The sequence below is a fragment of the Labeo rohita genome, chromosome 21 (assembly GCF_022985175.1).
Source record: "Labeo rohita strain BAU-BD-2019 chromosome 21, IGBB_LRoh.1.0, whole genome shotgun sequence".
NCBI lineage: Eukaryota > Metazoa > Chordata > Actinopteri > Cypriniformes > Cyprinidae > Labeo > Labeo rohita.
In genome coordinates this window covers 18340028-18367552 of record NC_066889.1, presented here as the reverse complement: position 1 = coordinate 18367552, position 27525 = coordinate 18340028, and the positions used below count along the sequence as shown (strand labels likewise).

The window sequence follows — 27525 nt, the reverse complement described above, 5'->3', positions numbered from 1 at the left end:
CTCAAGTTACCCATAAAATTCCACTCCATTTTCTTTTAGAGAAATTGTTAACTGGCATTAAATGAATAGTTCACATAAAAATGCAAACTTTCATTATATACTCACCCTCAGGAAAAATATCTCTATTATTTTCTTTTAATTGAAAATCAGTGAAGCCCAGTGTTATGTTGGATAACACTGACTTTGTGCATTATGGTAGCCGGTTTTATTTTATCTCACAATTCTGACATTTTTTTTCTTGCAATTTTGAGTTTACGTCTGGCAGTTTTGACTTTTTTTTTTCCCCAGAATTGCATAGTACAAACTTGTAATGCTGAGTTTTTTTCTCTGAGTTTATATCTCGCAGTTCTGACTTTTTTTCTCGCTGTTCTGACTTTTTTCTCAGAATTGTAAGATATGAACTTGCAGTTCTTAGAAATTAAGTCAGAATTGATAAAAACTTGCAAGTTTGTATCTCGCAATTCTGACTTTTTTTCATGCAATTCTGACTTTTTATGACTTTTTTGTGAGCTTGTGAGATTTTATTTTTATTTTTTTGTGAGATTGACTTTCTTTGTGAGCGGGGAAAAAGTCACAATTGCGAGATAAACTCCCAATTCTGAGAAAAGTCGGAATTGTGAGTATATCTCAAAATTCTGACTTTTTTTTCCTCAGAATTGCACAACTTAAACTCAGAATTCTAATAAATGAAGTCAGAATTAATAAAAACTCATAATTGTGACTTTTTTCTCAGAACTGTGAGATACAAACTCGCAATTGCGGGTTATAAAGTAAGAATTATGGGATATAAACTTGCAATTCTAAGAAATTAAGACAGAATTGATAACTTGCAATTCTGACTTTTTTTCTCACAAATGTGAGTTTGTGTCCCGCAATTCTTTTTTCTTGCAATTCTGACTTTTTTCTCAAAATTGCAACAAACTCGCGATTCTAAGAAATGAATTGATTAAAAACTCGCAATTCTGACTTTTTTCTCACAAATGCAAATTTGTATCTCGAAATTCTGACTTGCAATTCTGGCTTTTTTCTCAAAATTGTGAGATGAACTCACAATTGCGAGTTATGAAGTCAAAATTATGAGATATAAACTTGCAATTCTAAGAAATGAAGTCAGTTGATAAAAACTCGCAATTCTGACTTTTTTTCTCACAAATGTGAGTTTGTATCTAGCACTTTTTTCTCAGAATTACAAGTCATGAACTTGCAATTCTGAGAAATTGTCAAAATTGATTAAAAAAAAAAAAATTCTCACAAATGTTAATTTGAATCTCGCAATTCTGATTTTTTTTCTCAGAATTGTAAGATATAAACTTGCAGTTCTAAGAAATTAGTCAGAATTTGTAAAAACTCACAATTCTGACTTTTTTTTTCAGAATTGTAAGATATAAACTCGAAATTGTGAGTTATAAAGTCAGAATTGCAAGACATAAACTGGCAATTCTAAGAAATGAAGTCAGAACTGATAAAAACAAAAAAATCGCAATTCTGACTTTTTTCTTTCAATTCAGACTGTATTTCCCTCAGAACTCTGAAATTTAAATAGTAAAGTCCAGTTGTGAGGGGGAAAAAAAGACTAATACATTCTCAGAATTGTGAATTTATATTGCACAATTCTGACCTAACTCGCAATTGTGTATTATAAAGTCAGATAGGAACTTCTGAGAAAAGTCAGAGTTGTGAGTTTTATATCTAGCAATTCAGTTTTGTTTTTTTTGTTTTTTTTTTTTTTCCCCGCAGTTGTGAGTTTATCAACTCTGACTCTGTAATTCGCAATTGTGGGTTTAAAGCACAATTCTGAGGACAAAAAGTCAGAATTCTGAGCTATTTTTATTTTATTTTTTTATTGAGTGGCAGAAATGGGCCTGCATAGTGTATGGCTGAAAAATACTTAAAATATTTTATGTCCCACAGAAGAAAGATTGTATTTTAAAACATAATTTATTCCTGTGAAGGCAAAGCTGAATTTTCAATAGCCATTACTTATTGCATGGTCTTTTAGAAATCATTTTAACATGCTGATTTGATGCTTAAGAAATAATTTGATTAATAAAAAAGTTCAAAGGGACAGTATTTATTCAAAATATTAGTCTTTTGTAACATCATTAATCTCTTTTGTCAGTTTTGATCATTTTAGTGTGCGCTTCCTGCAAAAATGAATGATTAAAAAAAGCCTAGAAATGATTCTTAAACTATGATGTAGTGTACGCACAGATGTCTCAATAGTGTTGTCTTCATTTTTCTTTTACTTCAGGTGAAGCTTGCTGTCACCTGAATTGCTGTTTTGTTTTTTTCCCCCCTTTAGACTGTAAAACGAACAAGGCAGAATATGCCTTGCCATCTTTGATAAGGTATCAAGTTGAGGCAGCCTCACTGCGCAGGCTGAGATAAAACAAGCGACGTGCAATCTGTGCAGTGGTTGCCGTTGCGAATATGCTAATTCAGCCACAACTTTTTTTGTTTCATTTCCATGTTTCTGAAGATTAACAAATATTTTGTCTATCCAAGCGTCTGTTCCTGGCCCTCATTGCACACTGATGCGCCCCCGTAGAAACGTAGGTGGATGTAAGAAACAGAGCAGCTGCTTATGTGGAGCGCTTGTAGTGTTTCCCGTCTGCCTTTATCTCTTTTCCCTCTCTCTCGTTCTCTCATAACACACAGACTTTACTGCAGTTAATTATCGCACATGACTATTTGTCTCTGCTTTCCAGCAATAGACTCCTGGGAAAACTTGAGCCCTTGACGGCACATGATTCGAAATAGCATCCCGTCGGACGCGCTGGTCGTTAACGCCTTCAGCGTTCTGCTGGGAACGTCTTTAATGGTGGGGTGAGTGTTGTGATTAGGACGGAGGAGCCAGGCGTAGTCCCCTTTGGGATTTGAGCTCCTTTATTAAAGAGCCCAGTATGCAATAAGAAGCTCCTATAGGAGTCTGCGAGCTGTATTTTTCCCGTTTTGCGGGCATGGTAGAGGGGGTAATGTCTTATTGATCCTCTCAGCGTGTAACTGGCATTAGTGTGCTCGGTAGCCCCTTCCTGCTGTTTGCTTGCAGCTAGTATGACGCCTCTCTCTGGACCTGGTGTTTACTTTAGTGGTGCACAGGGACAAGAAAGACCCTCTTCTGTACACTCTCATGTGTAAATCTCTACTAACGGAGGTGCACTAAAGGGTTACTTAGCCAAGCAACGCATTGTTTTTTTTAAAGGCTCCATCCGTGTGGATTTCACGCTGGTTATAGCATGTACCGCAGTCATGGCAACAGCTGTGGAGAAGCACTCACCGTTGGCATGGTTACAGGTCACCATTCCTCCATGGCAAGACAAGGGAAAGACGTGGACAATGGGATATTTCTACTCTGAGGGAAACAAGGAGTGTTTGTTGTTGTCTAGGCACTAAAATTAAGTGAAATTAATACTTCTGAATTATTATTCAGGATGTGTGGTGTTGGCTAAGATGGAAAAAGTCTCTTACACTTACTTGGACTAGATTTATTTGGTTTGTATCTTGCAATTCTGACCTTTTTTCTTTGAAAATTGAGACTTTTTTTTCTCAGAATTGAGAGATATACTTACAATTGCAAGTTTAGTATTATAAATTCAGAATTGCAAGATATAAACTCACAATTTTAAGAAATGAAGTCAGGATTGATGATAACTTGCAATTCTGACTTTTTTCTCACAAATGCGAGTTTATATCTCGCAATTCAGATTTTTTTTCTTTCAATTCTGACTTTATTTTTAGAATTGCGAGATATAAACTTGAAATTCTAAGAAATTAAGTCAGAATTGATAACTCACAATTCAGACTTTTTTCTTGCAATTCTGACTCTTTTTTTCTCAGAATTGTGAGATACAAACTCACAATTTTAAGAAATGAAGTCAGAATTGATAAAAACTTGCAGTTCTGACTTTTTTCTTTCAATTCTGACTTTTTTCTTAGAATTGCAAGATATAAACTCGTAATTCTAAGAAATGAATTCAGAATTGATAAAAAGTTGCAGTTCTGACTTTTTTTCTCACATTCAAGTTTGTATCTCGCAATTCTGACTTTTTTCCTCTGAATTGTGAGATATAAACTCGCAATTTTAATAAAGTCAGAATTAATTAAAAACTTGCGATTCTGACTTTTCCTCACAAAATTTGAGTTTGTATCAGATTTTTTTTTTTTTAACGATTTAGACTGTTTTTCTTAGAATTGTGTGATATAGACTCTCAATTCTAAGAGATGAATTTAGAATTGATAAACTCGTAATTCTGACTTTTTGTCTGAATTTTTGTCTGAACATGTGATTTTGTATCTCGCATTGCTTTTGCAAGGTATTTTGCATTGCTGTCTATGCAGGGTGAGAAAGCTCTTTTATCAAAAAAAAAAAGATTTTATCAAAAATATCTTAATTTGTGTTCTGAACACAAGGAACGACAAGGGTGAAATCTGCACAAAAGAACAAAAAAAAATTGAGTCTCTCAATGTTGTCGCAGACTATGCCAGTTTCAGTGTGCAGTGATTTGTCTTATTGCCAGCCAATGTTTGAATGGGCAGAGTAACCTAAACACTTTCTCATTTGAATGACCTCTCTCTCACACTTCAGGGTCTGCTGGCAAAAGGTCAACCCTGCCACATAGCCTTACGGTCGCTTTCTGTTTGAAGCCAGCTGAATCGACACAGATCTTCGCTCTAGTTCACCTGTCTACTGTTTCTGCCAGCACCAGAAAGACATAATGTGACGGAGCCAAATGCACTGAGGGTACTCCGAATTTCATTATTTGCAAATTCCATCCCCTTAAACCAAAGCAAAAGCTCGTTTTAGCATTCCACCCATTTTAAACAGTCTCAGGGTGTTGCGATCTGAAGTATGTAGGGGGTAATATTTCCAGCTGTACGTCTTTCGGCAACACATCCATCTTAAATGATTCAATAGGAACAGCTCTCAAGTGAGACGGCAATTCTGCTGGTGTGTCGGGCCCTTAAAGAAATTGATTGAAGATCTCAGATTTAATAGCCTACGGTTAAGCTGGCATTATATTTTTGTCTTTTCGTTTTGCAGAGAGCACAAGAGAACTTGTGTGCTTTCTGAAAGATGCGTCTTTCCTGTTAGTCCTGTTTGCTCAGGGTAGGGCGGACAGATTGGCAGGAGGGGCCAAAGTGATTGAGTGTAGCCATGGCTACTGTATGACTGTGTCGCCATGGTGATCCAGCCTCCTGACTCGTTTCATATGCAAGATTGCAGGTTGCTCGAAAATCCTCAGATGAATATTTCCCACAAGGTAAAATAACTAGGTGTTCCCCAGGGGTCGGTCTTGGGGCATCTTATGTTTACTGCTACTGTTAAACATAACGCTCTTTAGGAAGTAGTTCAAGTGCTGATGTGATGTCAGATTAATTTATATCAGTCTGAGAATGACGTTGATACTTCAATATCTGTGGTACCAAATGAGATTGAGAATATGATCTTTCATAGTGTGCAAACTGGGTTTTGTTTAGATCGATTCAACAAGTAATCCCTATTTAAAGCAGACTTTATGGTACAGAAAAAAAATCGGTGGGTGTTTGTGTGTATTATTATTTAGAATGGGTCAAATTTACATTTGTGACACTGGACCACAAAACCAGTCGTAAGTATCATGAGTATATTTGTAGCAGCTGCCAACAATACATTGTATGGGTCAAAATGAATAATTTTTGTTTTATGCTGAAAATCATTAGGATATTAAGTAAAGATATGTTCCATGAAGATATTTTGTACATTTTCTACTGTAAATATATCAAAACTTAATTTTTTATTAATAATATGCATTGCTAAGAATTTCATTTGGACAACTTTAAAGGCGATTTTCTCAACATTTTTATTTTTTATTTATTTATTTATTTTTTTGCACCCTCAGAGTCCAGATTTTCAAATAGCTGTATCTCAGCCAAATATTGTCCTATCCTAACAAACCATACATCAATGGAAAGCTTATTTATTATATAAATTTTAAATTCCAAAATTGACCCTTAGCTCTGGTTTTGTTGTCCAGGGTCCCATTTATGGTATTAGGGAAATACTCTTATTCCTTGCAGCCTAAAATGGTTTAGTGTTAGGCCTGTTGCTTTGGTTAATAGATGGTAAGCATGCAATTTTTAATAGAAGCACCAGCTTGCATGTACTTTACGCATTAATATTAATGAAGTTTTAGACAAAAGGTTTTATTTTTTGATAACAACAATTTGGCTTTTTTGCCTCCTGGTTTGTTCCAGTGAACAAAGCCTGTGAAAAAAGGTGTTTTTTTGCAGCTGATAATACAAATTCAGTGGATGATCTAAACACGTCAGCAGACCACAGTGTTCTGCCACAGCATGAATCACGAAAACCAGCAGCACATGTGCGATATCTCAGTCACAGCTGCCTGAAATGAGTTTTGGTTGAGTGCCACTGAATCAGTACCAACTCTTCTGTCAAGTCAGCCTGAGCTCTCTGGATAGTAAAACGAATGATGGACTGCTTGGTCTGTTTGCATATCCTCTGTGTTGAAATCATGTCATTTCAGTCTCAGTCACAATATGGTGATGCCAGTGTGGTATGTGTGGCTTGTCCCAAGTAAAGTTAGAGGACAAAAGACAAGGAATTGTTACAGGGTGTGCCAGAATTACATAATGCTGTCATTATATCATTGTTTGTTTTTGTTTGTTTTTGTTTTTGTTCTCTTTTGTTTTATTCGTCATTCTGACGACATTGTCTATCAGTCGACATCTCAAAAAATGCTGGTAAGTTTAATTTTTTGTTTTCTGAGCTTGCACTCATTTTAATCTTTGTTGAATTTTTTTTTATTTTTACTTTTTTTATTTTTTCATTGTCACATTTGGCCATTTTGCTTCTTTTTTTCACACACTGCAGCTTTATGAATGCAGTGGATTGGGGTGAAGGTGTTAGAGGGTAAAACCTTGTGTGAAAACTCTGTCTTAAAGAGGAGTTGTATTGTACCACCTGCTTGATAAGTGAGCTTAAATATATCTCCACTACCGCTATAGCTTTCCACCCCACCACTCACACTTTCGCTCAGTTTGTTTCTCATCTTTTACAACCTCCAGCAACCTGGTGTGCATGCCGACGAAAGCTCGTCACTGCATATTGTTATTGTTATTTTGCAATTGAAGGGCACAATGCAATTTTCCAATTCCGTCTAGATCGATCTCTCATTGTTTTGTGCATTTTCAGCGGTATGGTGAATGATCCGTGCTTACCGCAGGAGGCCGTGCGGGAACACGTGGAGTTTGCGTCTTGTGCTTTGCTCGCATCAGTATGTGGCTGTGATGGTTTACAACCGTGTGGCTTGTTGCATTTCATTGGAGACCTTTACGGGGATTTGATTTTGTTTGTGCCACCTGGTCCTCATTTTGTTTGATTGTTTTCGATTGGCTTGTCGATTTTCTTTTTGTTTGTTTTGTTTTTGAATGCATGAATGGCTTGACGCCTAAAAGTTTAGTTTTTCATTTGAACTGTTTAAAGAGAAAGATTAATTCAATGAAAATTACTGCTAAATTAGCCCATTATTTACTCACCCTCCAGGCATCCTAGGTGTATATGACTTACTTCTTTCAGACAAATGCAGCTGGTGTTATATAAAGAATTATCCTCCCATTTTCAAGCTTTAGTTTGGCATAGGCGGGTGTTTCTCTTCATCAGTCCAAAATAAGTTCAAAAAAGCGCAACCATCCATAATAAAAAGTGCCTCACACAGTTACAGAGGGTGAATAAAGGTCTCCTGTAGTGAATCGATGCGTTTTTGTAAGAAAAATATCCATATTCAAAACTTAATAATCACTTCAATCGAGCTTAGTGTTAGAGTTAGCTTAGTGAAAACCAACGTTTGTTTACTGGAGCAAAGGAAGTGAGGTTTCCTTACTTTAGCAAGGAGGCTTATATCGAAATCCTCCAACATTTTTCTTTAGAAATCCTCTTTTGTACTTCTAATTCACGACCGTTGTTTTGTTTTTGTTTCTCCGTAGTGCGTCCACGTTCGTCACTTCTGAGCTGCTTCCATGTACAACCAGTCAGCACAAGCTAGATTAAAGTGATTCTTACGTTTAAATATGGATATTTTTCTTACAAAAATGCATTGACTTACTACAGGAGGCCTTTATTCACGCCCCCGGACCCGTTAGAGACTCTTTTTATTATGAATGGTTGCACTTTATTGGACTTGTTTTGGCCTGATGAAAAAAAACACTCACCTATGCCATTATAAAGCTTGAAAATGCCAGGATTTTTACACCTAGGATGCCTGGAGGTTGAGTAAATAATGGGCTAATTTTTATTTTTGGGTGAACTATCCCTTTAAAATGTGTACCATCAGACCTCTGTTTAATTTGACTTATTTTTAAATTCTTGTTTCAAATATCAGTCGCTGTCTTTAATTAGCTCTCATAACAAATGCCATTAGCAGAATATGAGCGATGTGAGTTTTTGCAGCGATCACGCTGTGATGAGGGAACTGTTGTTATACCCCGCTGTGTGCGTCAGTACATAGATAGATACATGGTGTTGAATACGTTATCCTATGTTTCAATACTTAAACTCTACATCAGTCTCAGAAAGACGGGAAGACTTGCACAGGGTTGGATTGTCAGGCAGGCTTACAAGCCACAGAGCTGCAATGAAGTGTGACTTCCTTACAGCAAAATTCAGTCATGAGCCTAGCTCTTTCTAGAGGAGAACCAGAGTATGAGTTCTTCCCTCACATGTTTGACAAACCAAGACCTCCCTTGGTCCCTAGGCGGCCTGATTTTAGAAAAAGACTTTGGTAATACTTTTTAAAGAGATATAAAGTAGTAAAAGCTGGCTATTGGCACTGTTTTACATTGGGTGTTTTACATTGTCAAGGCTTCAAAAGTTTGAGGTCAGTAAGATTTTTTTTAAATGTTCTTAGTAGAATAACATTTGTTTATGATCATCAAGACTGCCTTTATTTGATCATATTTGTACCATATTTATGATCATATTTAATATTGTAAAATATAATTACAATATAAAACAACTGCTTTCTGTTTAAATGTTTAAAATGTAAATCATTATATAAATAAAAGTCTTACTAACCCAAACTTTTGAACAGTTGTCTGTATATTTTATATATAGTCCTTTATTTTGAGAGAGGAAGCAAAGTGGGGGAGAGGGGGTGGGATCGGGAAAGGTCCACGAGCTGGGATTCGAACTCGGGACGCCTTTAGCGCAACGCCGCTGTATGCCGGCACACTATATGAACAAAAGTGTACATCTTATTAGGGGTCGACTAGTATGTGTTTTTTAGGGCTGATACTGATTATTACATATCAAGTAGACAAATAACTGATATATATCTGGTGTAAAAATAAAAATGAATGTCAAAATTAAGAATAACAAGGCCAAGCTTTCTATAGATGCTTTTGAATTATTTTATCGGTGAATTGGTTTTGAAAATGACAGATACAGATAGCCCTAAAATAAATGCTTAATATTGGCGCCGATAATCGGGCAGTTTTGTCACAACTCTTTTTGTCTTCCTCTTTTCTTTCTTGTAGTCTACTCCATTGCACCTGGCAGCCGGATACAACCGAGTCCGAATAGTTCAGCTTCTTCTGCAACATGGTGCTGATGTTCACGCTAAAGATAAAGGGTATGTCTGCTTATGTCTCCTTTTCTCCTTACTTTTTTTTTGGAATAAAGGTGGTTTTTATGAGCTGTTTTACATTTTTCCACTCTGGTAAAAGCTTTGGTTCATTAGCCTTCCTTTGTCCATATATTACTTAAAGGAAAAGCACATTTGGGGCGTGAATGATTTTGTGTGTGTGTTTTCTGTTCTTGCAATCCCTAGTGGTCTTGTTCCTCTACACAACGCCTGCTCATACGGACACTACGAGGTCACAGAGCTACTGCTAAAGGTAAGCACGAAAACCTGAATGGGTGTGCATGTGTATTTTAGTGTGATCAGTGTGGAAAACAAACAGAATTGTTTCCAGTTAAGCAACTTGTCCTAATCAGGAACAATGCAGTGATGCAACCTTTTAATTGTCCTAACCAGTTGCAAGTCATTTTGTCATAGACTTGGTTTTTGTCCACAGTTATATTGTCTTTGATTCAAAATCCTGTTTCCCATGCTATGCAGTGTTTTCACCATCATTGTGGACAGAGCAATTACTCCAGTTTCCTAATTTTGTCCTGTACTGTCTGAGTTCACTCTGTTTCAGAGTAAACAAACTCTCTCGAGCTTGAAGTTCCACAGAGTATGGCCTTTAAGCTCAGCTTCCTTTATTTACAAAGCTGATATACGGAACACTGTGCTCCCGGTGTGTTCTCCCATGCTCAGTGTGTCAACAGAGCCCTGCGGAGTGGCCAATCTGTCTCTACAACCATGTTTGGAGCCTGATACAGAGCAGAACAGAGTATTCTCAGCCTCAGGAGAGCTTATCACAAAATCAGAAGCTCCCCAGATCTCCTTAAGCCCCCTCAATCATTATATTCAATTAAATGTGCTGCGCAGTGATCAGAAAGACAATTAAGTATCGTCTTATCGGACACAGATGCATTGTGAGCACCTGACACTATCTTGATGTTCCTGAGTTCCTCGGGAGCTTTTGTTTCACTCCTTTTACTTGCAGCTCAAAAAGCTTTAAAAGGAAATTCACCCAAAAGTGATTTTCTCATTCACCCCATGTCATGAAACACAAAAAGAAAAACTTTTGTTAAGTCGGTCAAGCTCCAAAAAGCACCATCAAAGTGGTCCATACTACTTGGGTGTTATATTCCAAGTCTTTTGAAGATGTCCATTAGATCTTTGTGAGGAAAAGACTGAAATTTCACTGATAATCCTCTCCGCTGAACTCAAATCTTATTCATAATTACCTCTATTGAAATATGGCCATATTTACTCACTTCCATGTCATCCAAGATGTTAATGTTAACCAAAGTGTTAAAGGTCCAAAGTGCAGTTTCAGTGCATCTTCAAAGGGCTCTACATGATCCCAGCCAAAGAACAGGTGTCTTATCTAGTGAAACGTCTAGCATTAAATGTATGTACTTTTTAACCACAAATGCTTGTCTTGCACTAGCTCAACTTCTACCTAGTGACATTGGAAATGTTACGCGTCACGTAGGTGGAAGTACCAACCCAGTGTTTACAAAGCAAACGTGCAAAGCAAGTCAGAAGCCCATGACAAAAATCAGGGCTCTACAGTGCGACCATTTCAGTTGCATTTGTGACTGAAAACTATGAAAAATATTTAGGAGCACCATGTGCGACTGACCCTATCAGCGTATTTGTGTTTGCGCGGAGGGGAGCTTCGAAGGTTTCTACATGTTTTTGCAACGTTGAGTAATGTATCACAGACATATCGCGCGAATCCTTTCATAAACAAAGCGTAGAGAGAGTGTAAATAAGAGATTCATTGTGCAGTGTAGAGAGCTTCATTGATTATAATGGAACTTTGTAAGATCGTTATGAACTAAGATGAGTAACAGCTTTTAATTATTTTTAAGGGAGTTTGTAAATGAGATATTGATTTAATACAACAGTTAAATAAACAAGAAGTTAATATTAAGTGACATTGTCTGACTATAACACTATTGCCTGATTTTGCTCTATTTCGTCATCAAAAATAGTCTGAAACAAGTCACAACTGAGCCGCCATCTCCATTCAAACACTGTGGCATTTTTTATGAATGAACGTGTTTTTAACAAATCTAGTGAGTCAGTGATTCAATTTGCTATTCATAAAGACAACTGCTTTATTCCTGAATGAATCAGCCGTTCAAATAAATCAAATGCATGATATGATTCAGTAATTAAATCAGTGACTTGCCGCCACCTACTGGCAGATTTAGTTTAATTTTTAAAGTATCTTTTCAGTTATTTAAATCATTTAATATTTCTGTATTCAAAATTTAATATTTAAAACATTGATCTCAACATGGATTTATGAATTTAAACCTTATTAAACATGAAAATACACCTACCAGCCACTTTTGTGTTTTTCTGTGCCACTTCTGTAGCACAAATTAATTGTATTAATACTGATTTCATTTGATTGGTAGCTTATTCTTATTCTACTTGTTCTTATTCTGTTGTTTTAGAAATTTTACAAAGCTTAAAAGTATAATTTCTTTTAAAATTGACAGAAAAGATGACACACTTTTAATAAAGTTTAAAAAATGCCATTACAAAGGTAAAAACAAAATTCCCCTGTAAACCACTTTGAGTCAGATATCACCTCGTAATGGAAATGCAAATTTTTTGATTATTGATTAGAAGGTGCTCCTTAAATTTTGACTGTGCTCCTAAATTTTTCAAGTAATTTTAAAAGAAACGTAAATGTAGAGCCCTGAAAAAAGGTAAAACAACAATGCCGAACAATGTTGAAGTTGGAGGAGAAAATGAGATGGCGTTTTTTGCCCTACTCTACCTTTTTGTACCGGAGTACACAGATGAAAAACTAACTGTGGTGACCTTTCCAACATGATTACGTAATGCGTGAAGTTGTAGACGCGCATCACAGAGCTAGTGCAAGATGAGCATTTGTGGTTAAAAAGTCTATTTTTTAGAAAATGACTGATCGTTTTGCTAGACAAGAGCCTTATTCCACGTCTGGGATTATGTAGAGCCCTTTAAAGCTGCTTGAAACTGCAATTTGGACCTTCTGCCCATTGGCTCCCATTGAAGTCCACTATACGGAAAAAAAAAACATGGATTGCTTTCCTCGAAAACCTTATTTCTTTTCAGCTGAAGAAAGAAAGACATGAACATCTTGGATGACATGGGGGTGAGTAAAAAGATAATTGGGCCCTGGTAACCATTGTGCTGCAAAGAGCAGAGTGAACTTCTTGTCTGATATTTTATTTAGCATTTGATGGTAGATTGGAAATTGGAAAAGTAAAGAAAAAGCATTTTTAGCAGATTTATCCTTTTAATCGTTTTGTACTGTTTACCCCCTGCCTCTGAGTGCAAGTTGATGTCTCCGTTTTGGAAAACTGCCATTTTCTAAAAATGTGTTCGATATTCTTCTCCCTCAGTGCTATTAACTCGGCTTCTGGGGCATAGCGGACTCTCTAATAGATAGAAATACATAATCTATGCTAAAACTGCTGTAACTGCTCAAGTGGAACCGCATAATGTTCTCAGTGTATTTGGAAATGAATCTGGGCCGTCAGAGTTGGCGCCATCGTTTCCGTGTGATCTCACCCTGAATGTTTTTCTGTAGCATGGGGCGTGCGTTAATGCCATGGACCTCTGGCAGTTCACTCCTTTGCACGAGGCTGCCTCCAAGAATCGTGTGGAGGTCTGTTCCCTGCTGCTGAGTCACGGAGCCGATCCCACGCTGGTCAACTGCCACGGGAAGAGCGCGGTGGACATGGCCCCAACACCTGAACTCAAAGAGAGGCTCACATGTGAGTTCATATAGCCTTCTAGCTTTTATAAAACAGCCTTGTTATTGCTTAAGACTGAATTTAAGACAACATACTGGGATTTATCACCATTCCTTAGCATAAGTGGCATCAAAGCCTACAAAACTCATCCTGCTCGTTCACCTTGCAGGTGTAAGTGAGCTAGACGCAACTTGGCTCTGATTGTTCTTGCCACATTCTAACTGTTACAGAGACAGGCGCATCACGGTTTAGAGATAGACTCCTTTAAACAATCTTCTCGTTCTGCATTATTCAAGCACAGTGGAGGCTGAGCTTCAGTCTGCTGATGAGGTTGGCAGGCGACGTCGTTATATATTTTGCCTGTGAATTCTCCATCTGGCTTCTCCCAGTGAGGGGTGGAGAGATGCAGAAACTTTACACAATTTGCTGTGTAAAGATTTTCCTTTATGTGGAATTTGTGTTTGAGTTTGAGCTGCGGGGATTTTAGGATGCAAACTTTTGTTGTAACATTCCCTCTTTGAAAGTCACTTTTGATAGTGGCTTATAAATTAAAATATTATGTAAATTAATAAAAATACAATATTTAATACATTTACTAATATGTATTTAACATTTATTCTAATTACATGATAGGTTACAGTTGAGGTCAAAGGTTTGCATCCTCCTTTCAGAATCATTAAAAATGTTATTTTACCAAAATAAAAGGGATCACACAAAATGCATGTTGTTGTTTATTTAGTACTGACCCAAATAAAATAAGTCACATTTGTTTTTGGTTTTTGATTTTTTTTTGTTTAGTGATAGTTGTTCATGAGTCCCTGTTTGTTTAGTGATAGTTGTCCATTTGTCCTGAACAGTTAAACTGCCTGCCGTTCTTCAGAAAAACCTTTCAGGTCCCACAAATTCTTTGGTTTTCCAGCAATTTTGTGTATTTGAACCTTTTCCAACAATGACAGTGTGATTTTGAGATCCATCTTTTCACACTGAGGACAACTGAGGTGCTCATATGCAACTATTACAGAAGATTCAAACACTCACTGATGCTTCAGAGGAAAACACAATGCATTAAGAGCAATATCATATTTTTTTTCATTTAGTACTGCCCTTCAGACGCTACAGAAGATAGTTACATGTTTCCCAGAAGACAAAATAAGTTAAATTTACCCTGATCAAATTAAAAAAATCCCAATTCTTAATGCATCATGTTTCCTTCTAGAGCATCAGTGAGCATTTCAACCTTCTGTAATATTTGCATGTGAGTCCCTCAGTTGTCCTCAGTGTGAAAAGATGAATCTTATAATCATACTGTCATTGTTGGAAATGGTTCAAATACACAAAAATGCTGGAAAACCAAAGAATTGTGGGACTTTTTCTCAAGAACCGCAGGCAGTTTAACTATTCAGGACAAACAAGGGACTCATGAACAACTATCACTAAACAACAAAAAACACAGCTGTGGATCATTCAGGTAACAACATAGTATTAAGAATCAAGGGGATGTAAACTTTTGCAACGGATCATTTTTATAAATTCAACTATTATTTTCTCTTGTGGACTGTAAGCAAGCATCTTTTATGTGAAACATTATTCAGGACAGTGCTAAATAAAAAAAAAAACATGCATTTTGCATGATCCCTCTAAAATAATTAACATTTTTAATGATTGTGAAAGGAGGATGCACTTTTGACATGAACTGTATATATTATATAAAATAAGAAAATACAATATTTAGTTCTCAGTTCTTTGTCCTTATTATTGATTGGCCAAGCTGTGACTGCTATTAATTAAAATACCACCTGAAATTGATTATGCTGATTTGTTTAAAAAAATTACAAAATAAATGCTAACACTATGATAAGGTTCATTAGCTAACTACATTAATTATACCTCTACAGTATTTAATAATCTTAATGTCAGCATTTGCTAATGCATTATTAAAATCACAGTTTGCATTAATGCAGTTAGCTAACATTAACTAACAATGAGTGACTATTTTTATTAACTAACATTAACAAAGATTATTAAATAGTTTAATTAATCTATTGTTAATTTTCCGTTCATGTTAGCTAATACATTAACTAATTTGAACAAATGACGCCTTATTGTAAAACGTAACCAAATTAAATAGTTTTAACAGTTTTAAATAAGTAGGTGTTTTAACATAATAATGTACAGTATGTACTGTATAAAGTCAAATCTCAAAAATCATTTTGAGATTTGTTAAAGATTGCATTTAACAGTGTTGAAAGCAAAGATCATGAGCACCTTTGGCCGAATCCCAGCCATGCTCATTCAGTAAAACTGCTCTCATGTAGATGGAATAATGTTCGCTCTTTGCTGTTCTTATGAGCAGGAGCATAACAAATTGAATGCACAAAATTCATTCGATCAGGTCAGATGGTTCAGTCATACATTTTAGATATCCTAACTCAAATTTTTGCTGCCATGAAGCCAGATTGCATTGTAGCTGTGAAGCTTCAATTACTTCTTTCATGCTTTGTCTTGATGAATTATGTCTACCAACGGCTTCTGTCAGAGCGTCTTGCATCACCTCTCTAAATATTCTCTTTTTCCTCCGGCGCAGACGAGTTTAAGGGCCACTCTCTCCTTCAGGCGGCACGGGAAGCAGACATGACCAAGGTGAAGAAGACCCTGGCTTTGGAGATCATCAACTTCAAGCACCCACAGACGCACGAGACGGCACTGGTGAGCCCCTGCTGATTCACTTCAAAGCACCGCCAGCTGAGACATCAGGTTGAAAGCAGATGTTAAAGGGAAAGGCCAAAAATGAAACTCCTGTCATCATTTACTCACCTTCATGTCATTCCAAACTTGTACCTTAACAGAAGATGTTTACGCTGGATGTCTACACTGCTCTGTTGCTTGCAATGAAAGTGCCAAAAGTTTCCACAAAGGCAAAATTTGAGGTGAATTGTGACAAGGCCTCTATTCTGTGTTTTAGCACTGTGCTGTCACCTCACCTCACCCAAAACGAAAACAGGTCACTGAACTGCTGCTACGGAAAGGAGCCAATGTCAATGAGAAGAACAAGGAGTGAGTGAATGTGCCGAATGTTTATCCGATGTCAAATGTTTACTGATGCTAAGGTCTGTCTGTTTTTTCATTATCTTCCCTGTGCAGCTTCATGACGCCTCTCCATGTGGCGGCAGAACGGGCGCACAACGACATCATGGAGGTTCTGCAGAAACACGGGGCGAAGGTACACAGCTGCTCCTGCGTCAGCAGGCGCCACATACCTACGTGTGCTCTCAAGTGCCTACAGAGCTGCGATAAACACATATACACACACCTGACACCTCACTTTACCATCTAGCTCTCACAGTATAGTCTGCCTTAAAGTGATAGATTACTGAAAAATTATCAACATTTATTCACCTTCATGTCGTTCCAAACCTGCATGCTGTTTTTTTTGTGGAAAGAATACAGAAAACAGAAAACAGCTCGGGTCAAAGAGACAAAATTGGTGATTTAAAAATAGATTATGGTTGGATTTGGTGCAAGAACCACTGACTGACATTTTAAGTAGTCTCTGGAGGAAAAATACAGGTCCCCTGTACAGATCCACAGCATCTTTTTTTTGTCTGTTCTCACCTGAGCTGAGAAAAATCAGTTCAGTGGAGCAGCATTTCTGTCACATCTACTATTGTGTGCAGTTGAGTCATCACGTTCCTGCTGTACGAGGAGAAGAATGAAGAATGAGCATTGCTAACACTGCATCTCTTTGTTTTGTTTTTTTTGTCAGAGTAATTTGCCTGTTTATCAGTGGTTAAGATAATTGGCTTTGAGATGGAAGAGCTCATCATCAGTATGGAAGTGTTTATATGCTAACATCTTGCCAATTAACTGCCAAACATTCATCACACTGTTCACAAAGAGACTTTAGCAGATTGGTCTCCTACTTGAAATCTGATCAGTACAGTTAGAAATCATTAACTTATTCTGATTCAGAACATATATATATATTTTGGCATTTGTTTTATTGATTTATAAATATTGGAATCACTTGAACATTTGCATTCTTCTACTAATGCAGATGGAGCTGAATTTAAAAAAAAGAACACATCAATTATGTGATGCGTGCAATTCAAAAACTTAAATTGCTTGATTTATTGTTTAGGGCTGGGTACAAAAACAACAATGATTTCTCGATTTTAATCTATTTTTATTTTTTACAAAACGATATTGATTTTTAAATCCCAAGAATCGATTAATCTAGCCTGTTTTCTGTTAACAAACAGAACATTGTATCACGCCTCCTATCCACTAAATGGCAATATGCTTTGTTACTTTTGATATGAAGCAAAGTCTCAGATTTCAAATTCTGTTAATTTTATTGCAGTATTCAAACAATAAATGCCATTTTGGCGCTGTTTAATGTCGAGTGACAGATTGCTGTTGCACCTCAAAGGAGAAGTTAACTTCCAGAACAGCAATTTACAGAAAATGTACTCACCCCCTTGTCATCCAAGATGTTCATGTCTTTCTTTCTTCGGTCTTAAAGAAATTGTTTTTTGTGGACAACATTTCAGGATTTTTCTGCATATAATGGACTGATATGATGCCCTAGTTTGAACTTACAAAATGCAGTTTAAATGTGGCTTCTAACGATCCCAAATGCGGTTGTAAAATATCACTGTTTTACCTTTTTTGTTAAGGGTGTTTGATCTTCTTTGCATGTTCACTTTGCAAAGACTGAGTCGGAACTTCTGCAGCGATGTAGGATGATTTTGAAATGATTTTTGAAGTTGAGGGAGAAAATACAATCAGAGTTTTTCGACATACCCTAACTGTCTTGAACCAGAATACACAGTTCAGGGAGAGCAAGACAAGATGAGTGTTTTAGATTAAAACATATTTAAATTGTATTATTTTAATGAAAATAACCAATCGTTTCGCTAGATAAGACCCTTATTCCTTGGCTGGGATCATTTACAACCACATTTGGCCACATTTAAACTGCATTTTGGAGTCCATTATATGGAGAAAAATCCTGAAATGTTTTCCTCAAAAAACACAGTTTCTTTACGCCTGAAGAAAGAAAGACATGAACATCTTGTATGACAAGGGGATGAGTACATTATCTGTAAATTGTTGTTCTGGAAGTGGACTTCTCCTTCAAGGGAAGTGACAATCACATGTAAACTGATCATCTCCTTCGCTTTAATATCAGTTGCAACATGAAATAAACATGAATGAACATCCAATGGTATGTTAAAAGGAAGTGTACAATTTACCAAAATCAGTATCCTGTCTCATGTAATCGCTCAATTAGTGTTTCAACTGCACTAAGATGTCGCAAAGAATACAACAGTTTGTATTTTTAACCTCAGAAAAAAACATCAGACAAAAGGGCTACTCGTTAGAGACGAGCATTTTGCTAAACATATGCACCATATAGTGTTTTCATTATAATTTTTACTGTTTTTTAATGTTTAATTTATGTTTGAATAAATCTGTAAATCTAAATAATTATGTAATTTTTATTATTATAAAAACTTGTGTAATTTAAGTGTTTGTAAACAAATAGTTAATTTTAACCTTTAATATTATAGTAATCTAGTACCAACTGACTCTATCCAAAATGATCTATATCAAATCAAATTGAATTGAAAGCTTGTAAATTAGAAACAAATCAAATTTAGAAAATTGTGTAAAATCCAGTTCTGTTATTGTTTCCCATAATTAAGTGGAAAGTTAGTGGAAAGTTGCCTTCCACATTTTTTTTTGGCTGACCTAGTGTATTTGACGTTCCTCACAGACAAACTAAATCCAAACTTGGTTTGGAAGAGATAATGAAGACAGCACCGTTGCTAGATGAAATACATTTAAAAAAAAATGAAAAGGTTCTAAGCTCTTTAGAGAATTGTATTGCTTCAAATGATTTTGATTTTTATTTGTTTTTCTAGTACAGCCTGAAATGACTTTTTCACCACAGGCTGATGAGGAATTCAAATGTGTTCTAAATACAAACTACCGTTTAAACATTTGGGGTTAGTAAGATGATACTTTTTATTCAGTAAGGATGCATTAAATTGATCAGAAGTGACAGTAAAGACGTATAATGATTTCTTTTTCAAATAAATATTGTTCTTTTGGTTTTTGGTTTCCACAAAAATATGAACTGTTTTTAATTGTGATGATAAGGTGATGATGAGCACCAGGTCAGCATATTAGAATGATTTCTGAAGAATCATGTGACACTAAAGATGGGAGTAATGGCTGAAAATTCAGCTTTGCCTTCATAGGAATATATTTTTTTAAATTGTAATAATATTTCACAATATTAACTGTCCCTATTTAACTTTTGCTTAATGCTCTTTTTTTGTGAGCCAGTTCTGTTTCTGTAACACTTTTGAAAAAAAAAGAAATCCTCAACATTTAAAGGTAGTGTCAGAGTTTTCTAGTGAAAGTGAATAGGTAAACAGCCTGCTGCCTCGGTCTCACAGCTGGAGTGTGTCAGAGAAAGTGGAGGACGTTTACGAGCTACATCAGTCATGTCATTACCTCTCCAGAGCAGAGAGGGGTAAAAGACTTCCAAATCAATGGAGCTCTTTCAAAGAGCCAAATCAGATAAGCATCGACTAACTGATCAGGCATTCAGCTACCGCCTTGGCTGAGAGCATCAGGGCTGATCAGCTATTCTTCAGCGGAGAGACCAGGGGAGCCGATACTCCTGTAAATAATCTCACCCACAGTCTGCGGTCTTTGTTTGAGCCGAGAGTGTATCTAAAGGGCCTCCCCGTTCATCAAACTTGCGTGTCCTACTTTCACACAAGGTTGTATTATCCCGAAGTCCTCTTCACTGATGCCGTGTGGCTCTTTTATGCTGCTTGGAGCAGCTTGATTTTCAAAGCCAGCCTCCCTTGTGATCACATCCCGGCTCTTCTGCATGATAAATAAACGGAGGCTGACCCACCATAACCCGAATTCCATCATTCAATCATCGATGTCCATCTGTTGCGGCACGACCCCTCAGAAACGCATCCGATCATTAACTGGTGTTGCGACCCAGCTCGCTGCCAAACTTCATCGGCCAGACTTAAGTGACATTAATGGACTGGATAATTAGTCAGGCTGGAGGTTCAAAGACAAGAGGCTATTGTAGCTAGTGTGTGTTTACAGACCATGTGTGAACCAGTAAACAGATGGTGCAGAAGCACTGTGTTAATAGGAAGAGCAGGAAGCATGAAGAATAAAGCTGTCTAAAGTAAACACAGTTACTGAGGAAATCAGCTGACGGTGGGAGCTGCTTATTAGTTGAAGATCTGGATTGATATGTATGGATGGCTTTGTTCAAAGTGGCAGGAAAATATGCTTTTGGTATAGACTGTACGACTGAAATCTGTTTAGTTGTTTAGTAGACAGCCCAAAAAGAGTTGAAAGAAGTCTCTTGTGCTTACCAAGGCTGCAATACATATGAAATATTATTGTAATTTAACAATTGTTTTTATTTTAAAAACAAAGCTGAATTTTCAGCATCTTTACTCCAGTTTTCAGTGTCACGCGGTCCTTCAGAAATCGGTCTAATATGCTGATTTGGTGCTCAAGAAACATTTTTATCAATATTAAAAATGGTGCTGCTTAATATTTTTGTGGAGCCTGTGATACTTTTTCAGGATTCCTTGAATTAAAAAAGTTCAAAACAACAGCATTTATTTGAAATAGAAATATTTTGTAACATTATTATTGTCTTTGTCACTTTTGATCAATTTAATGCATCCTCGCCCAAATAAAAGCATTAAAGTAAATTGTTACTAATCTCATATTAAATCTGGGCAGGGCTTGCTTGTTTGTTTTTAGTATAAAAAGTTATATTTTTGTCAAATGTAAAAGCCCTTTTACACCAAAAGCCTTAGGCTGAAGGAAAAGTAAATTCTCGTCTGTACAGTAGAATGCACAGGAAAAAAGTTCAACACTTCAAAAAAACAACAACAACAACAAAAAAACAAATGTTAGTTTATCTTGAGTAATTTTTGCTTATTAGTATGGTTGAATTGGACCATGAAAGATCAGCAGCAAAGACACAGGTTAATAAAATTAGATTAAATACAAAAAAGGATATTTGTGTTATTTAAAATTTAATTATTGCAGGTTTGTGTCATATTCTGAGTTGCATTTCACTGTTTTTATTCATTTTGAGGAATACTGAATCTGTTTTTTGTGAGATTAAAAATTAATGAATGTTCACATTTCACATCTTACTCCTGGTTTCTCTCAACATGGGGACAGGAGAGTCTTCAATCAATAAATGGGAAAAAAATGTAAATGACGTTACTTATTTGAAAAAGTAACTTTTCTTGTAATTAGCCTTACTTTACTAGTTACTTGAAAAAAAGTAATCTGATTACATAACTTGCATTAATTGTAATGTGTTACACCCAAGTAACCATGTCAAGTTATAGTTGACTAAATGACTAAGCGTTTTAGTCTAGTTTTAGTCCGGTTGCCAGAAAAACACTGTGCAGCAAGTGTATCCTTTTAACAGAGAAGCTCTAATTTGGGACTTAACTCTTGATATCTGGCAACCGGACACATGAAAGCTTGCGTAGCAGAGGCATGTACAGCAGTGCGCAATAATATTTTGTCTCTTTTTTTGACAGAAATAAATATTTTGATACAGTTACAGATTTTAATACAGTTTTTTTAAAATGCATTTTAGCCTTGTCTTTTATTGTCAATGTTATTTCATGTTGACATGTCACAGTTATCGTTTATTGATTTTATTGACTTGTCATCGCCTCGTTTTAGTCATGGGAAAAAAGCTAATCGACGGACATTTTTCGTTAACGAAATTAACATGTATTTTAACTTATATAATAAAGCAATAAGCCCTGTGAAGCTGTGGTTAACAGTGAATTTATAACAGCTAAGGGGCGTTGTTAAAAAAAAAATAATAATAAAATAAAACCCCCCTTAGCAGCTATTGTAAATTCACTGTAAACCACGGCTTCACAGGGCTTATTGCTTTTGTAAAACAGTTTTTTCTTACGTAGTAAGGTTTCACTAAATAAAACAGAGCCAATAAAATGTAATGATATTAATAAAAACATTGTAGTTCTTCAGTTGTGGTTGCAAGTGGTTGCCAAACAACACAGAGAAGTAAACAAAGGTGTGTGTTTGTGAGTATTTTACAACAGCTTCGAATGCAGCTCCACCAATCAGAATCAAGGGCCGGAACTATCTGTTTTATAATAGTGATGTGAACCCCAAGATGTAGAAGACAATGCAAGCCTATGTGAAATCATGCAAACAATATTTTTAATTTCAACACACTCTAATGTAAGCATCGATTCTCTGATGAGGTTTAGTTTTCAGTGTTTTTCTTAAAATGAAAGTTTATCCGTTATAAGTCACATTTAGTTTAAAAACTGATTCGGTTGCAGTGTGAACAAAGCCTTTGTGTGGTGTTTGATATAGAGAACTGCATCATGTAAATTTCGCTTTTCCAGTGAAGTATGATTTTGCTGAGGGTTTAAGTTTTAAAAAGTAACAAGTTTGAGACAGAATAATGAACTGTAATCGTGCCATATGCTAAACCACACGCACACATTTACGCAGCAGGTCCTTTTCTTTCTTCGCTGCGCAGTGTTGATAGTCTTTGAAGGAGCGTGGAAGTTTCCCAGGGGCTTGTCTGATTAATTCATATTTGTGTTCATTTCAAAAGAGGCCAAGTTTGCTTACAGCTCAGTCTTGCTCTGTGGGCTGCGTTCAGATGTGCTCTTCACTGATCAGTGAGGAGGAGGAGATTCCAGTCTGCTCACTTCCTTTCCATCCTTGTTTTCTGTGTGTTTATAGATGAATGCTGTTGACACGCTGGGCCAGACGGCGTTGCACCGGGCGGCTCTGGCTGGACACTTGCAGACATGCAGGCTACTTTTGAGTTATGGAGCCGACCCTGCCATAGTCTCCCTGCAGGGCTTCACAGCCGCACAGATGGGCAATGAGGCTGTACAGCAAATCCTAAACGGTACTGAATCTGGGGTTTGGGATTGTTTATTTGGGTTTTGATGTTATGTATTAACAGTTATGAAAATTCACATTGTGTCTAATAGAAAACATTCCAGTGAGGAATTCAGATGTGGATTATAGACTCCTAGAAGCAGCAAAAGCAGGAGACTTGGACACTGTGAAGGTGAGAGCCACCTTAAATTGATCTAACATTTTCAGTTTAAACTTTTGATATACGGTTTTCTGAGCACACACGTCTGAAGCACACACACAGAAAGGGGCTATCACGTAGCATGTGACTGCTAAACTAAGTTCTCTTTCACGTCTTATTGCGCTTAAACTGTCAAATACACACAGGTTTATGTTAAAAACACAGGAGTTACAAAAACTGTCAGGTATGTTGGTGAAGGTAAACAGCTGGGAAGGAAATCTCATGTTTATATTAGATCTGTGTGGCAACAGCGTAATATACAGTAAATAAATTAATAAATCCACTGCTCTCTTGTCTCCTCTGAGGCTGGGACTCTAAATAGTGTTCTGTGCTCGTCTGTGCAGTCAACGACAGAACAGTTAGCATGCTTTGTTTGAAATTTTGCCATGGCGTTAGAACTGGTACACCGTTGTCGCTTGCGAAAACAGAATGGCGGTGCCGTGGGTGGAAGTGTGAAAATTAAGGGGCGGTAATATAATAAGATCCTCTTTCGACGTCACCGGGGAGAGCACAATCTGAGCGGGTTGTGCTCGTGGAGGAAGGCTTAACAAAGCAAAGTTACCACTTAAATATTATACCACTTAGACATGGAAAAAGTCCAATTTTTATGAAATGTCCCCTTTAAAAATCTGGTGGAGCCAAGATATATCATTAATAGTGATGGAAATAATGACGTTATAAATAAACGGTGTTACTAACAGCGTTGTTTTTTTAGTAACGAATTAATCAAATGAAGTTTCCCCTGTTACAACGTTGTTACTGTTACTGACAATATAATGCGGCGTTATTATAATATTATTATAATTAATTTTATTTTTCAGTTCATCTGAAAGGATGTGCGTACCTGTATTTGACGAACCGTAAACTCCAGTGTGAAGGCACACGACTAGCTGTCACTTTGTCTCACACACACGCAAAGAAAGATACAGAGCACAAGAGACTTACATACCATGCAGAATTGACGCGCTACATGTAAACAATATTCTTTGCTGTATTTTCCTCTCAAAATAACGGAGCTTGTCTGGAATTCTTCAGCTTTTAAGAACTGACGGTTTCTCCGGTAGTAGGCGGAACTGCCGCAAACAGCAATCTCATTGGCTGGTGCTCAACTATTATCGTCCCTGTTTTGATTTCAGCAAATCAGTTCGAGTGAACGCAGACAACGTGATTAATATTCATGAACCCAACAGCTCATTAATCCTTAGTGCGTTTTATATTGTTACTAGTAGTAGAATTTGTAGTTTTGTCATCTAAACTATCATAATGTCATATTATTATGCTTGAATGACTGATGCTAAGTGTACTTTCAGATATTTAAAAAACTGCCATTAAGCTTATATATGTATAGTAGTCAACATTTAAAGTGGATCAAAACCTTTCATCAAAGTTGTCCTAAAACCAAAACAATAAGGACAATTTAGATGATTTTTTTTTATTCACTTCAAATGTTGACTGCTCATGTCAGATATGTCAGAATACTATATCAGATATTTAATATTAGTCTGGTGAGTAAACTAAAAATTTCAGTAATTTAACATGTTTAATATTGGGGAGTCCAAGTTATTTGACATTTGAGCATATATATTTTTTTTTAAGTAACACAACAGTTACTTTCCCTGGTAATTAGTTACTTTTATAATGATGTAACTCAGTTACTATTTGTAAGAAGTAACTAGTAACTATAACTAATTACTTTTTTAAAGTAACATCCCCAGCACTGATCATGAAACTTCCTCTCTGAAAATAGAAATTTGGGCCTCTGTTTTGTTTTATAATAAACTTGAACTCATTTGAGATATTGAGATACTTGTAATAACCTGTTTTCATTAGCGTACTGCTACAAAGCAGCTCCAGGTTACACGAAGATGAAAATATATCTGCAGTTATGGATATTGGATTTTTTTATAGGCTTTTGTCTGGAACAAAAATACCCTGAATGAGTTTAGTTTCTTCATCCCAGACAATGAAACTTTTCAAGGACACAGCTTGCAGCTCCTAAATCTGTTTTGTACCATACTCATGACCTTGAACAAGGTAGATGTAAGAAGACCTTACCTTCGGCTGTGTGTGTGTGTATTAGGGAGAAACGCTGAGCCAGCATGCACAAAAACCGCAGGATCCTGTTACATAGACTAGTTTAAAGTGTGGACTTTTTTTTTTAAATACTATACATTATCATTCAAACATTTGCCGTCTGTATTTTATTTATTTATTTATTTTTTTTCAAGAGAGAACTTTTATACTTGCTGAATGCTTTTAGTCAGCAAGGACATACTAAATTGTTCAGAAGTGACATTAAAGACATTTTAAAATGTTACAAAAGATTTTTATTTCAAATAAATACTTTTTCTATTTCTCAAAGAATCCTTAAAAAACATATCACTGTTTTAAACAAAAATATTAAGCAGTGCAAATGTTTTTAGCATTGGTGATAATAAGAAATGTTTCTTGAACTGCAGGTCAGCAAATTTGATTTGATTTCTGACAGATCATGTGAAACTGAAGACTGGAGTAATACATTTTAAAATATAAACCTGTTAAAATAGAAAAAATAATATTTCACTTTATTACTTCTTTTTACTACACCTAATAATTGCAGTCTTAGTGAGCATAAATGACTTATTTCAAAAACATTAAAAAACTTTTTAAACTATAATGTAACTATTATTAATATTGCTAAATATTAATATTAAAATGATTAAAATGATAATTTAAGTATACACTACTAGTCAGAGGTTTTTGAACAGTAAGATTTTTAATGTTTTTTAAATAATTCTCTTGTGCTCACCAAGCCTGCATTTATTTGATCCAAAATACAGCAAAAACAGTAATATTGTAAAATATTTTTACTATTTAAAAATAACTGCTTTCGATTTGAATATATTTTTAAATGTTATTTATTCATGTGATCAGATCTGCATTTTCAGCATCATTACTCCAGTCACATGATCCTTAAGAAATCATTCTAAAATGCTGATTTGCTGTTCAAAGAATATTTTATTAGTTTAGGAATATTAATATTATTTTAGTACATTTTTTTTTCTTGGTGTCAGTATATTTATTTGAGGGGGGAGGAAAAATGCTAGAAATGAATACTTTTATTTAGCAAGAATGCTTTAAATTGATCAAATATGATGATAAAGACATTTATAATGTAAATGTTGTCCTTTTGAACTTTCTATTCATTAAAGAAACCTGATAAAAATTCTACTCCACTGTTTTCAACGTAATATTTTTTTTTAAGCAGCAAATCAGAATATTAGAATGGTTTCTGATAGGGCTGTCAACGATTAATCGTGATTAATTGCATACAAAATAAAAGTTTGAGTTTGCCTAATATATGTGTGTGTACTGTGTATAATTATTATGTATATATAAATACAAACTCATTCATGTATATATTTAAGAAATATTTACAAGCATATGTATTTATTATAATTTTTATATAATTTGTTATATATAAATAAAATCATTTTGTATATTAATAACATATTTCTCATATATATACACATTAATTTGTGTGTATTTATATATACATAATAATTGCACACAGTACACACACATATATTAGGCAAACTTAAACTTTTATTTTGTTATGCAATTAATTGCAATTAATGACAGCCCTAGTTTCTGAAGGATCATGGAGTAATGATGCTAAAAATTAAGCTTTGAAATCACAGGAATAAATTACATTTTAAAATATATTTTAATTAATAATAAAATAATTTTAATTTATAATTTTATTGTAAATAATAAAAAATATTTTAAAATGTAACTGTTTTTGCTGTACTTTGGGCTTGGTGAGCAAAGAGACTTCTTTAAAAAACATTAAAAATCAAAAACTTTTGACTGGTAGTGTAAGTCTTTTAATTAAAAAGCTTTATAACCTCTAACTTTTGGACTTGCAATATAAGCCTAAAGATAGTGATTTAGAAACAGATGATAAAAATGTCTAAATGGATGGATTCCTTTGATG

General features: G+C 35.6%; 1 protein-coding gene across 3 annotated transcripts in view; it reads left to right on the top strand.

Annotated features, from left to right (window-relative positions):
• Positions 1-27525, top strand: part of tnksa (tankyrase, TRF1-interacting ankyrin-related ADP-ribose polymerase a) — a 125992-nt gene that overhangs the window by 75496 nt on the left and 22971 nt on the right. For 2 of the 3 annotated variants that reach the window (XM_051092811.1, XM_051092813.1), the window contains 9 exons: positions 6721-6741; positions 9532-9626; positions 9825-9891; positions 13204-13390; positions 15954-16075; positions 16332-16423; positions 16511-16589; positions 23186-23357; positions 23443-23522. In XM_051092811.1, the coding sequence (XP_050948768.1) occupies positions 6721-6741; positions 9532-9626; positions 9825-9891; positions 13204-13390; positions 15954-16075; positions 16332-16423; positions 16511-16589; positions 23186-23357; positions 23443-23522 (915 nt within the window). The remainder of the gene's footprint in view (positions 1-6720; positions 6742-9531; positions 9627-9824; positions 9892-13203; positions 13391-15953; positions 16076-16331; positions 16424-16510; positions 16590-23185; positions 23358-23442; positions 23523-27525) is intronic. The other variant, XM_051092812.1, reaches the window with a different exon arrangement.